This window comes from Limulus polyphemus, unplaced genomic scaffold (assembly GCF_000517525.1).
Source record: "Limulus polyphemus unplaced genomic scaffold, Limulus_polyphemus-2.1.2 Scaffold1217, whole genome shotgun sequence".
Taxonomy (NCBI): domain Eukaryota; kingdom Metazoa; phylum Arthropoda; class Merostomata; order Xiphosura; family Limulidae; genus Limulus; species Limulus polyphemus.
Window position 1 is genome coordinate 176,989 of NW_013666827.1, and position 14,085 is coordinate 191,073.

Below are 14,085 nucleotides of genomic sequence, written 5' to 3' on the forward strand. Positions count from 1 at the left end.
TTTCTCTTCAACCTTGGACAGTGGTTTCTCTTTAGCCTTGGACAGTGGTTTCTCTTTAGCCTTGGACAGTGGTTTCTCTTTAGCCTTGGACAGTGCTTTCTCTTTAGCCTTGGACAGTGCTTTCTCTTCCATTTGGGTTCCCAGTGGCTCAGCAGTAAGTCTGTGAGGCTTATAACACTAAAAAACTGGGTTTAAATAGCACATATAGCCTATTGTGTAGCTTTGTGTTTAACAACAAACAAATAAGTTAAACTGAACTCTCCAACCTTGGATAGTGCTTTCCTTCTAACTTTGAATAGTGTTTTCTCTCCCACCTTGCGAAGTGCCTTTTCTCTACCTTTTTTTGATCATCACATGTTTTTAGTTACATCTTTAGTGTTGTGGAATGTTGTCCTTCAGCAACAGTTTAAAACAACATTTAGCTCTTGGTTTCTCAGACTCTGTTGAGCCCTAACTTCATTATTCTCAAGATATGTTCTATTATTTCTTTAAAGTTACTTTCATTGACAGTATTGGTCATAGTGTTTGATTTATTTCATCTTATCACATTTTAATTTTGTGTTTTATTATATTTCCATTTTAAAGAGATTGTTTTGCATTGTTAGCTTAATATACGTATTTAGGACTAAACTAAATCTCCTAAACTGGCCGAACCCCACGAGATATTAATGGGGTTATGGCAGAAAATGTCATTAAACTGAAGGTACCCAACTGATGTATCAAATCTTCATAATAGGAATATATAAGAAAAGTATATTTAATTGGCTATAATTATAACCGATGCCACGTTTATTTTTAGTTTCACTAAGTAAGTATCTTGCTCTACTCAGAAGTTAATAGAAAAAAGAGGAAGCACTCTTAAACAAGCTGGAAGATTTTTTTTTTCCGTATTTTATCATTATGGAAGAATACATGTAAAAAAAGGATAATGTATTTTAATATTGATGTCCGATGATAATATTCTATTAACAGAACAAAACCAATGTGTATCGTACATGCATGGATCTTGTACGTATTTCAATAACTAATATTCAGTATCTGTAAAAATTGTTTTCTGTTTAATGTCATCTCTACTTCGTGAACACACAACTGCATAATAATATATTTTCTCCCTATGATGATAAACTGAGTGAAATCATTAGCCAGCTGGCACTTATAGTCATCTAAAGATCCAACTTTTAGTAAAAAAAAGGATGTAGGAAGATCTTAGAACATGTCCATCACCCGTCAAATTAGGCATATTAAACATATTTATCAGATATGAGTGTTTACATGACTCATCCGTTTATTTTTGCTTATAAATTAATAGTTTCTTCACCATATTTATATTCTTGTGATACATTTATTATTGTTACCTTCTTAGTGTTGATAACGTGGTTGCACGTCAGTTGATACATAAGAACGTAGTGTTATTATTTTATCTTACGTCAACTGATCGTTCTGTGAAGACTGGGCTTGCATTCAGTAGGGTTGCTAAAACTGTTTCGGAAATAAAAGAATTTTCACAGGATACTGACTGTTTCTCTTGATAGTTGATACATAAGAACGTAGTGTTATTATTTTATCTTACCTCAACTGATCGTTCTGTGAAAACTGGGCTTGCGTTCAGTAGGGTTGCTAAAATTGTTTAGGAAATAAAATAATTTTCACAGGATACTGACTGTTTCTCTTCATCCAAATGAGTGTTGTTGCAATAATTGGTTCCCACAATGAATGATATTAAACAAAGTCAATGTCTTGAGATTTAATCTTATTTTCTGTGGTTTCATTTAATAGGTGTAAAACAAAATGGTCAGCAGGCCCCAATTTATATGGCAGTAAGAAATTCTCTATGAAAGTGGATGGTAAGTTTCAGTTCAGTAATATTTTACTACATAAGTTCCCTCTACATTGTGTAGGGATGTTTCAAAAGTTGCTAAACATTGAAAGAAGTGTATAATTTATGGCACGAAAATATATTATGTCGACATCTTGTTGATGACAGCTTTCTCAACTGTAGAATTACTTTTTCACAGAGGCCTCGCTAGGCACTGGTACATGGGGCCCGTGCCTCGAATCCCCAGTTGAAAAATTAGAATAGAAAACAACGATCAGTATCATAGTGAAACATAGAAATATCTCGCGCCTGTGGACCCAAGCCCAAATCTCTTAAATACCGAGCTGTGCCTCTGATTCATTGATTGTTAGTTATCATGTTTAACATTAATGCAAAAAAGAAAAATGTTATTTCCCATAAAAATAAATTTTTAGAATACCCGATATAAACTGATTTTCTTTCTTTCTTTCTGTTTCCTCTAAGTACCAATCAGAGAGATGAATTATCGTGATTAATAATGTTCTACGTTCAGTATTAAAATCAGATGTTTCATGGTAACTTATTAAATGAATTGATTAATGAATACTGTTACTTTCGTGGTATAGATGATTTAAGTTCATTGAGTAGAGTCTTTGAGCAAGTTATTAATCTTTAAATGGACTGCTTATGTCTTGGCTGCATGAATGTAACAGTTTAGGCTCATTACTATCAGTAAGCACCTTTCAGGTGTTGATATTCTGTCATTAGGCAGCATTTATTTAGTGTCACTTGCAAAAAATAAACTGAAAAAAGTTCCATCTTTCATTTCTACAAAACTCCAAAGAGTTTCACAAGCAAACAACACGTCAATTTGTTTTTTAATATATAATTTTTCTGCCAATTTCAAAGTACATTCTTATATTTGCTAAAAAGTTATCATCCTTTAAAAATGTAATGGTTTGCATTCTTTTTTACGTGTAGTTTTCCTTCTCTGTTTGTGATCTTTATTACAACTGCCCTATGTCACCCCTTTTATGTGGTCTGAACGATTACTAATGAAGCTCAGCTTTGAAAATAGCTAGAGCCAATGGCTTAATATTGTTACGTCTCCGTTCGTTAGTTAATTTTCCGTAAATTCGTTCCGACGAAACTTTAGCGACACAAATCCTTTCTTAAATAAAACTGGTTTATTCTTTCTGAATATAACTTTGCGATACACTTAATTTCAACAGTCGTGCTATAACAAACGCTATAATTCTCAACGAACGTCTCACGTGCTCGACTTCAACAATACACAGTTCAATTACACATTGTTGCCGTCAATTTGTGACCGTCTTATATATACAAGACTACACTATATCTAGAAGGATCCTGAGATTTAAGGAAAGGACATGAATGTTCGAGAACGACGTGGCATGATACTAGTCATGTGACCTCTGCTGACGCAACAATATATATAATATAATATAGCAGATTATATTATATCTATGTCAGTTAGAGTAAATAAGGTGGTTTGAACATTAATTTGTAGCTTCTTGAGATAATGGCTACCTGGAGGAGTGAACAAAAGAATCTAATGGAAAGTTTAGAACACTTGAGAAAAAACTTCAAATCTGAGGATTTGTTTAGAGTTTCTTTAAAGTTCTTTTCATTTTGAGAAATGTTTTATGCTAAATTATATCTGTTTGAAAGCTAAGGAAATATTATTCTATGACAAAACATTAGGAAATCTTAGTTAGGATTAGCAAGTGTGGTAGGGAATGGCATAATATTTCAGTGATTTGAATGTTAAGTCTATTGTATTTAAAAAATGCGAAAAGATAAAAAAAAAACTACATTTATTAGACCAAGTTGATCTGGGCCAATAATAATGTTGCCAAATAAGTAACCAATTTGAAAGGTGATGTCAACGCTTACTAATAAAGTATTTGTCAGTTTGTGCAGTATTTAATGACTTATAGCCAGAATTGGTAAATTTTGCAATCAAATAAAGTATAAAAATTAATATGTTAATAAATATTAATCATTTAAAACTGACTGGATGTATAAAACTGGACTTTTTAATCAACAATACAGAAATTTAAGCTCTGGGACGAAAAGAAGAATTTTTGTAAATATCACAACCTGAAAAAAATATAGAAGTATTAAATCAAATTATGTAAATACTGTGAGTTACTAGTTACTATTTAGTGAGTTTATGCTAAGTTTCATGTAATATGGTTATGTATTTCCACTGTAAGGAAAGAAAAATCGGGGGATATCAGTAACACCCCCATCTTGTCCAGAAAGGGTTAACATATGAATTAATAGACATGATCTCATTGACACGTCAAGTGGATTCTCCATCACTAGTCGATTATAGTCTCATGTTTAATAACATTTAGCTGTTTTCTTCAAAATCTGTAATTTGATGTTTATTTGACAATCGGGATAATAAAAGCGGTTAACAATTTTGAAAACACGAACACGGTTCTTTATCTCAGATCTGTAAACACTAAAATGTAAATGATTGAGACCTGGATTCAGTCATTCTATTTCTACAATGATGTATGGAGCGAAAACCAATAACTGTAGTGTCGTTAGTATAATATTTACACTATTCTACATATTTTAAATACTGCATTTTATTATTCTGTAAAGAATTAACATTTTTAATTCCAATTTCCTTCTGTAGAAGTTTGAAGTTTTTTTATTTCCCATCTGCTGTTCAGTTGGAAAGCAGTATTATTTCATAGACTTTTAGCACAAATTTAAATATGTTTATTTTGCTGTTACTGTGTGCTATTCATGCAAAAATCTAAGCATATTTTTGAAATTATAAAAAATTCGGGATCATTTCGTAAAGAAACTATGCATGATTTTCCATCTTTTTGTTTTGTGACTGTTCCAAATGTTATTCTACCAGTTGTCTTGAAGTTCAAATAAATACTTGTTTATCTTCTATTGTCGAGCTTAGAAAATTGGAAAATCTTTTAAAAATAACCATGGAAATGAAGTTACGTATTTTCTTACTTTGTGATAATATCGAGTTAAAATGTATACACGAGGACACGTTAATATCATTAATCTTGTTTTTCACACATTATTTCTCAGTCTCTGACAACAACAACAACATTTCCATCAACTTTTAGCTATAAAAAAAATGCATCAATCCTTAGAAAAAGTTCTGTTTAATGGACCGATGTTGAAAATTCTTATATAAAATTTTTTGTAAATTAGTGTGTGCTGATGGTAATCAAACAATCCTTGTCCTTAGCTGAAGATGTTCTGAATATTTGCATAACCAGAAGCTTGTTGGATCTGTATAGCATGGTGAAGAAAACATGGAGTGAAGAGTACTACAAAGACTTTGAGAAAAATAGGTATTTTTTTTCTAGAGAATATTATTTTACTTATTGGTAAGTTTTAACATATTTCATTAACTCCCAATACATTACATGTTTATTTCTTTTTAAGGTTCTACCAGGAACATTTGAGTAGCTAAAAGCATGTTACACATGGTTGTTCTCTGTTATGTCTGGCATTTTTCTTTTAAACATGTCGCAAGAACCATTTAATTGCACCTGTATGTAAGTTCTGTGATACTAAAGATATTATGACATTAACAGATCAACACAGAACATGGTGATGGTTTAAACTATTGGAACTGCTTTAATTGAATAAAATCTAAGGGCATCTATTTTTTATTTAGTTCCTGAAGGCCTGAAGCTATTGAAAAAAAAAACGTTTATATGATTTCAGTCATATGATTCAACTTGAATATATTTCTGTAGACTCTACATTATTTAGAAAAATATATTAACATGAGTTATCACTTGTAAAAGATATATTGTTTGATATTTTATCAAATGATTCTCATCTTATGTAAGTCAAGTATCATAAGGCACATAAGTTGTTTTTTTTTACTAGTAAGATATTAATTTTAAAATTGAGGCCGGGAACTGTAAATCAATATTTTATACATGGTGACTGAAAAATCGTGCAACACAAAAATTTACAGCTGTTCAAAACATGAACTGCTAACGTTACAAACTTACGACACAGTATCACAGCAGGATCATCTCTGTACATTCTTGGAAAGTTAATCCTATCCTAGCACATTATTTTAACAGAAAAAAAAAGCTTAGAAACACAAACGTGGCTTAGAAAAGTCATGCAACACAAAACTTTACAGGTGTTCAAAACATGAACTGCTAACGTTACAAACTTACGACACAGTATCACAGCAGGATCATAGCTAACGTTACAAACTTACGACACAGTATCACAGCAGGATCATAGCTAACGTTACAAACTTACAACACAGTATCACAGCAGGATCATCTCTGTACATTCTTGGAAAGTTAATCCTATCCTAGCACATTATTTTAACAGAAAAAAAAGCTTAGAAACACAAACGTGGCTTAGAAAAGTCATGCAACACAAAACTTTACAGGTGTTCAAAACATGAACTGCTAATGTTACAAACTTACGACACAGTATCACAGCAGGATCATCTCTGTACATTCTTGGAAAGTTAATCCCATCCTAGCACATTATTTTAACAGAAAAAAAAGCTTAGAAACACAAACGTGGCTTAGAAAAGTCATAGTAAGGGTGAGACTCGTAAATATCAATGGTGCAGAACATTTCATCATCTTTTTGTTTAATGCTTTAAAAATGTAATTTTTGGTATCATTAGATAAACTTGTGATAATTATTAGTTAGGTGTTTTAAAAGAACTGCTTTATAACTGCCAGTGTTCTTGGAATAAAATATGATTTATCAAGTAATTTTTTTTTCTCTCTATATCTCGTGATACATTTTTTTAATCTCAAATCACGTGTTCTTGTTTCTTACATCTAGTGAGCCAGCAAAGAAAGGAATTTCTAGTCGTGCTTATAGACGGAGATCACCGTTTGTTCCATTCGCTTTACAAAACGACACTGATTGCAAGTTAAAGTTTGCAACTGTGATCTCATCGTTAGAAAGGTAACATGGATGTTTTTACAAAGTTAGATTGCATATTTTGTAAAACTGAAAACATAAACCTCCTATCTCTTATTCAACTGTAAGAGATTAAACCCTTGTGAGTTGATGCATATAACATTTAGAATACTTTTACACCTAAAAACGGGGGCACTACTCATAAATATTAATTATGACTATCACATGGATAAATGTATAAAGTGTCTTTAAAGCAATATATATATTTGTGAAAGTGAAAAAAAAAATCTGATTCTAACTGCCAGTTTTTGAGGAAAAGCTTCAACCTTGCAGAGTGTGCTGCATGAAACTTAAGCTTTGTATAGCTAATCTGATAAAAACACTGGACTGGTTGTTTCAGGCTTATGGCAGCTTATTTCGTATCTGTGACAATTTTTAGAGGATAAATTATTCAGTAAAGGTTCTTGTGCTTTTAGGTCAACCCCGTTGTCTTTTCAATGGTTTGTTACTAAGAGTGTTGCATAATATCTAGTTATTGTACTCCTTGTTCTGATATTGTATATTTATATATATGCATATGATATGCTGGCATATTCTACATTTTCTACTACTTATTTACTACATTGTAATGTTGGCAACACGTTTAAGAAAGCTGTTAACAATACCTTGTTATAGTTACTTAGTTCGGTTTAGAAAGAGAGGTCCTCTTGGTCCACGAGGATATTTCAGCATTGGAAGAAAGGTTGAAAGGTTTAGCATTGGAATATCCTTTATTGGTTGATTATGACATTGACTGTAAGTGACAACCAACCAATGCTGTTAGGGAACAGAGGTCACAAGGTGATGCCATCCACTGGATAAAGAAAGTGAGTTTACATACTAGATCTGAGCTCACTTTCTTAGTTCAGTTCTCTCTACTAGATGATCTGTGGAGAGGATCCACCTTTTGGGGATAACTATGTTTAGTTCAGCTGCAATAAATCCTGCAAGAGAGAGAAGGTATAAAAACTACATGCAATCTAGGGGAGAAAGAACTGCCTGCTTGTCAGTGTGGGCATTATCTTGTCATTTGTGTAATAAAGATTGTGTATACTCTCATCAAGTTGTCCAGACTCTCATTTCACATATAAGAAAGGAAGGTAGTAATATTGTCTCTTTCAGAAACTCAATAATTCATGTGTAGACCATCTGATATCTGATAAACACTTGTAGGGGAAGTAAAGATAACTGAGGGTACCAGTAACTGAGAGTCAGTCTTCTATTTATGGATATTTAAGTATAAAATATCAGTTTAAATATGAGAACAAAGAGACACTGAATCTATACACTGTGTGTTTATGTATAATTGGTTTAGTTAATGTAATATTATTTCTCAACACACTGTGTTTCTGTGTAATTGGTTTAATTAATGTGATATTATCCCTGAAATCTACATTCATATCTTAAGCTGAAAACGACAATACTGGTTGATTCTTTAGTTGTTTTTAAGTAGAACTTTGTTCGATAACATCTCGTACAACTCTTACGTTTCTAAACATAGGAATACAAAGGAGCCACATTACATGAATTTCCACCAAGTTGCTGATTCTGGTCTATCCTGGATAGATGCCTATCCTGGCCAGATTATTCCTTTTAGTTTTGAAGAACGTGATAAAATGAGACACAGGGTAAGAATATTTTTTTGCTTTCATTATACTTTAATTCTTACAACACTAGAACATATTTTACATCACTGAAAAAGAAAAAAAAGGTATTTTCTAAATATAATTTCTCTAGAATAACTTGCAAAAAAAAAATTTACCATGAGCGTGACAAATCAGGAAGGAGTGATATATGCTGTATCACATTTTAATTACACCTCTGAACAGTTTGCCATATGCTTACTTTTTTTTAATAGACAGTGCAGTGAAAAGGAAGTTTTGACATTTTCTACAAATTCAGATATGAATTATTAGGATTTTATGATTATATTTTATTTCAAAGTACTATTTAAGAACTAATTTTGTGATATTTTCATTTATTTAACTTGTTCTTCAATACAGTATTTATGAAATTGGGGATGATTCAGAATTTTATTAAGTAAATTAAGTTTTTTACATGTGTGACTTATTTTTATTGTTATGTTTCAGGACTCTCATCAATTAAAGATTCATCAGCTCATAGTAAAGATTGATGGCCTTCGACAAGTGGCACCTGTGTCCGTTGACCGAGTAGGGGTTTACTTTCGAGAAACAAAACCAGAAGCCAGTCGATTGACAGTTGTGGTAAGTTATTTATTGTCTGAAATTTTTCAGATACAACTTGGTTACAGTGTTTAAATTTAGGAAGGACGTATGAACATAATACTAATCCTGCCTGAAAACTTGGTAAATAATTGAAGTAATTTTGGTAGGAGATTAAAAATCTTTAACATTAATTTTTATGCACAGTTTTAAAAAAGTTTAATCTGTGGAATGATTTAAGTAACAAATATGTGTATCTTGGGCAGCTGAAAATTTATTTATCAAATTATTCAGTGAATCACATTTCCAAATTCTCTACGGGACACAATCTGTCCCTGTGGTTGAGCTCTGGATTTTGGAGCTGGCAATCTGGGTTCAAATCCATGCAATACTACAAAATATTCCTTGCACTTTAAGCTGTGGGTGTATTATAAGAATGACAGTCAATCACTTAATGTGAATAGTAGTTGCGGTGCAACTCATTGGCTGCCTTCCTTCTGGTCAGTAGTTCAAAAATAGAAATGGCAGCTTTATAGTTTTACCTTAGTAATAATAATAAAAAATCCATATTTTATAAAGTAAATTATGCAAAGGCATACAAGTAAAAGACAGAGGCAAATTATGAAATATATACAGTTAAGGAACTTTGTCACATCTTCCTGTGAAATATGAGTATATAATAAACGTATGGAGGGACAACTTTAGATGATAAAAATTCCTATATATGAATATAAAACAAACTTTTTTTTTCTTTTCAACAGAGAGATGAACCCCCAGTCAGAGTAGTGTTTGCTGTGAAGTTGGAGGGCAGTGCTCGTAAGTTAGTGACTGTACGGTCAGCACTGCAGATTAGCAACCTGTTGAAGGAAGCTGTAGAAATCAAATTAGAAAATACTACGTTAAAGTCAGGTACTAGTTTCTAGTTGTATGTAAAATAGTAAACACAATTGGGAACTTGTTTGTTGTTGTAAAGTAGTAATAACAACATCAATAGGTGAAACTGCAGTCCACAGCAGAGGGTACGACCAATCAAGGAAAGTATAAGGCCTCTACGTCACAGATCCTCTTTTCAATTTTACTTTTGGTGAGAATGGAAAGAAATCTGTAACATATATATGTAGTAATAACAACTGCTTTACAGTTGGTTACTTGTTTGTAGTTCTGGTGTGTATTTAAAAACAATAGGACATAAAAAATGGTGTAAAATTATAATGACATAGAAAGTGGTCTGCTCAGAGATAATTTATAGTGTAATATTTTCTCATCCTAAAACCTCACGTTCTGTATGCATGTTTGTGTTTGTTATGAAAAGTAATATTAGTTTATGTGAAGTGAAATTATTATATTTTAAATAAATTAAATTTCAAAATGTATGTTTTTCTACAGTGTCTGCACACACTCTCTTCCTTCTTCCCCATACAAATCTTTTCATGCCTCTCCATTTTGTCCATGCCAACATTTGGGTTAGACCTGCCGATCGTCAGGTAACTACGTGTGACAGTCCTATCAGATGGCAACACGTAAGCAGACCCAGGGAAATAAATGGAACAGTCAAGTCATGTTCTCCGTTGTATGGGTCAAAAGAACGATACAGGTAAGAATTAAGCTGTTCGTATTCGTCCTGACTTGTTTTTTTTTCTGTATCTGTCTTTATACAACTATTTTAAAGGTCATCCCAGACCATTTTATTTACATCTTACTGTGACATCAAACTGTTTTGGAAGGTAAAAAGCAAAGTCTTGAAAAGGTTGAGCTGTTTCTTGAGTGGTGTAAAAAGTGAAACAGCATAATGACTCAACCACTATTGAAAAGGTTGAGCTTTTTCTAGAGTGGTGTAAAAAGGGAAACAGCATAAAGTCTTAACTGCTATTGAAAAGGTTGAGATGTTTCTAGAGAGGTGTAAAAAGTGAAATGTCGTAAAGACTCAACCAGTATTGAAAAGGTTGAGATGTTTCTAGAGAGGTGCAAAAAGTGAAATGTCATAAAGACTCAACCAGTATTGAAAAGGTTGAGATGTTTCTAGAGAGATGTAATAAGTGAAATGTCATAAAGACTCAACCAGTATTGAAAAGGTTGAGTTGTTTCTAGAGAGATGTAATAAGTGAAATGTTGTAAAAACTCAGCCAGTATTAAAAAGGTTGAGATGTTTCTAGAGAGGTGCAAAAAGTGAAATGTCATAAAGACTCAACCAGTATTGAAAAGGTTGAGTTGTTTCTAGAGAGATGTAATAAGTGAAATGTTGTAAAAACTCAGCCAGTATTAAAAAGGTTGAGATGTTTCTAGAGTCGTGTAAAAAGTTGAATATACAGAGCCATGCTTTATGCTTAGGTTATTTCAGGTTGGGGTTATAGAAGAGTTGTAATCAACTTACTGAAAACAGAGAGTTACAGATTGTGAAAATGTAAAAATTAATCTATCCTCTAATGGTTATACATGGATTCAGTATATTCACTTATAAAATAAAGAGCTGTTAATATTTCATACACATCCTTCAAGAGAGTTAAAGATATCCTGTGGCCACCTACCATAAGCATTGAAAATATTCTATACCTATCTTTCTATATGATTGAAACCACCAACCATCAAGAAAACTATGGATATTGTAGTCACTCACCAAGAAGGCTTGGGATAATCGAGATTGCTACTTTATAAGAGATTGCTAGATTTTGTGTCAATTCTGTAGAACAAATTCAAATACCTTTTTTTTTCGTCTTTTCTTCATTATTTCTATAGCCATATTATGCTCACTCGGATATACACTTAGGACATCACCAGCTCTGTTATGCCACAATCTTTTTACTAGCCATATTATGCTCACTCATAATATGTACACTTATGACATCACCAGCTCTGCCATGCCACAATCTTTCTACTTGAAGTAGGTGATTGGGGTGAAAACCAATAACTGTAGTGTTGTTAGCATAATATTTACACTATTCTACATATTTTAAATACTGCATTTTATTATTCTGTAAAGAATTAACATTTCTAATTCCAATTTCCTTCTGTAAAAGTTTGAAGTTTTTTTTATTTCCCATCTGCTGTTCAGTTGGAAAGCAGCATTATTTCATAGACTTTTAGCACAAATTTAAATATGTTTATTTTGCTGTTACTGTGTGCTACATAAGGTGATCATTCATTGTTTGAGAATAATCTATACCAGTAACCTAGTAATAGAACATATTCTTTTTTCTTTAAATACAACAGAATTAAGTGATCCTCTCAACAGCTTTAACATTCTATATATTGCTCAATGATTTTAGGAGTACTACAAGTACAAAATTTTGTGACTTGTTACTCGTAGGCTTCTATCCAAAATGTACTCAGTTACTCATTAATAAGTTTACAGGTGTGATTTCATTTAACTCTTTAAACCCGGGTTCAGTCCCTGGGACTGACCTCATAACCATTTTGTGCTTGTTGTAGTTTCATGCTATAACTTTTAAATCAGTAAGCGAATGTTAAGAAATTTCGCAGTTAACCAGTAAACATTACAATGCTTTCATATGCAAAATATCAAATTTTTTTATCGAGCCTTAAGGTTTGTAAAGCAATGTTTCTCTCATGCATTTTTTTTTCTTTTCACATGTTGCCTATCTATCATGCGAAGTAATTTTAAGATAAAAAATACTTTTATGCATCAGAAGATTTTGAAATTTCACGTGCAAAATCTATATAATGTCTGGATAGTTATCAAATCGTTCTTGTGATTTCATCTAACATTCAACTTATTGATGAAAGCAGCATTATACACTACACGCACGACAAATTAATTTCAGTCGCAGCAACCAACCTCCCATGTATCACATTGTCATTTCCTTATTGGAGAGTAAATTCCTCCTCTAAGTTAAAGACAGGTGAATACTAAATATTAAATTTCAAAACATATTTATAGCCACCCCAGGGTTACTGTAAAAATGCATCCTCATGCACATGTGCCTGTCTTAATGGCATGCACTGTATTGCATGGGATTACAATATTTTAGTTTTTATTGGAACTGTCCTTTTCGAGAACTTAAAAATTATTACCTAGAAGGCTACCATAAAGCTAAGTTTGTTGGGGCAAAAAATATTATTTCTTCTGCAAATTTGTTAAATATTTAATGTTTCACACGAATTGTGAACAAAAACAGCTGTATTTATTTTAACGGTTACCCCTTTATAGTGATTTTGTAACCAGCTACTTCTGATACCCTGACGGTCATCAAGTTTCAGTAATAGAGCTAAGTGATTATAACATTTTTTGAAATACTTAAAATATATTTAATATTTAATAAATAAAATTTGTATGTTTTTTGTTGTTGCAGAATGAGTGGAAGGTTTACATTCATTTGGTGTTTACATATCGAGCGTGAACATTTTTGTGTGCAAGTGTAATGTATACTGATGTTCGAGTATGGATCAAGGCATTGTAAAAGTTTGGTAATTCTTTGATTTTAATTCCAAATACATTTAGGTTTAGTGTTATTGTGAAGCGGGAAAACTTTCCTGCAGAAAGAACTTCTGAACCCGGTATGAGGGGATCAACGTCGTCAAGTTCCTTGACCAGATCAACTACACCACCAAGAAGACTACTCGTTAAGCCTGGCCACAAGATTTTCTTTATTCCTTCACTGGTTGTAGTTAACCTTTTACCCTATGACCTTCATTACTGTGTCAGAGATGCAGATATAAAGGGGTGCATCAAGCCTGGAAAAAGTACCGACTTACATTCTGTGAGTTTTATATGTAGAGTGTAGTTAATCTTGCATGATGAAACTAAACAGGGATTGAATAAAAAAATTCTGGAATTTTTATGTGTGTAACTGTTGAATTTTTTCATGGCTGTGTGAATTGCACAACATGTTAGTGAGTGTGGATTGTAGAAAATGTTAGTGAGTGTGGATTGTACAACATGTTAGTGAGTGTGGATTGTAGAAAATGTTAGTGAGTGTGGATTGTAGAAAATGTTAGTGAGTGTGGATTGTACAAAATGTTAGTGAGTGTGGATTGTACAAAATGTTAGTGAGTGTGGATTGTACAATATGTTAGTGAGTGTGGATTGTACAATATGTTAGTGAGTGTGGATTTTTCAAAATGTTAGTGAGTGTGGATTTTTCAAAATGTTAGTGAGTGTGGATTGTACAATGTGTTAGTGAGTGT

At 32.3% G+C, this 14,085-nt stretch overlaps 1 protein-coding gene across 1 annotated transcript in view; it reads left to right on the plus strand.

The window, feature by feature from the left end:
- LOC106462652 (vacuolar protein sorting-associated protein 13D-like) overlaps window positions 1-14,085 on the plus strand; it is a 120,480-nt gene that overhangs the window by 77,216 nt on the left and 29,179 nt on the right. The window contains exons 51-58 of the mRNA XM_022389967.1: window positions 1,777-1,844; window positions 5,052-5,157; window positions 6,641-6,766; window positions 8,262-8,388; window positions 8,851-8,985; window positions 9,705-9,852; window positions 10,330-10,537; window positions 13,400-13,658. Of these exons, the coding sequence (XP_022245675.1) occupies window positions 1,777-1,844; window positions 5,052-5,157; window positions 6,641-6,766; window positions 8,262-8,388; window positions 8,851-8,985; window positions 9,705-9,852; window positions 10,330-10,537; window positions 13,400-13,658 (1,177 nt within the window). The remainder of the gene's footprint in view (window positions 1-1,776; window positions 1,845-5,051; window positions 5,158-6,640; window positions 6,767-8,261; window positions 8,389-8,850; window positions 8,986-9,704; window positions 9,853-10,329; window positions 10,538-13,399; window positions 13,659-14,085) is intronic.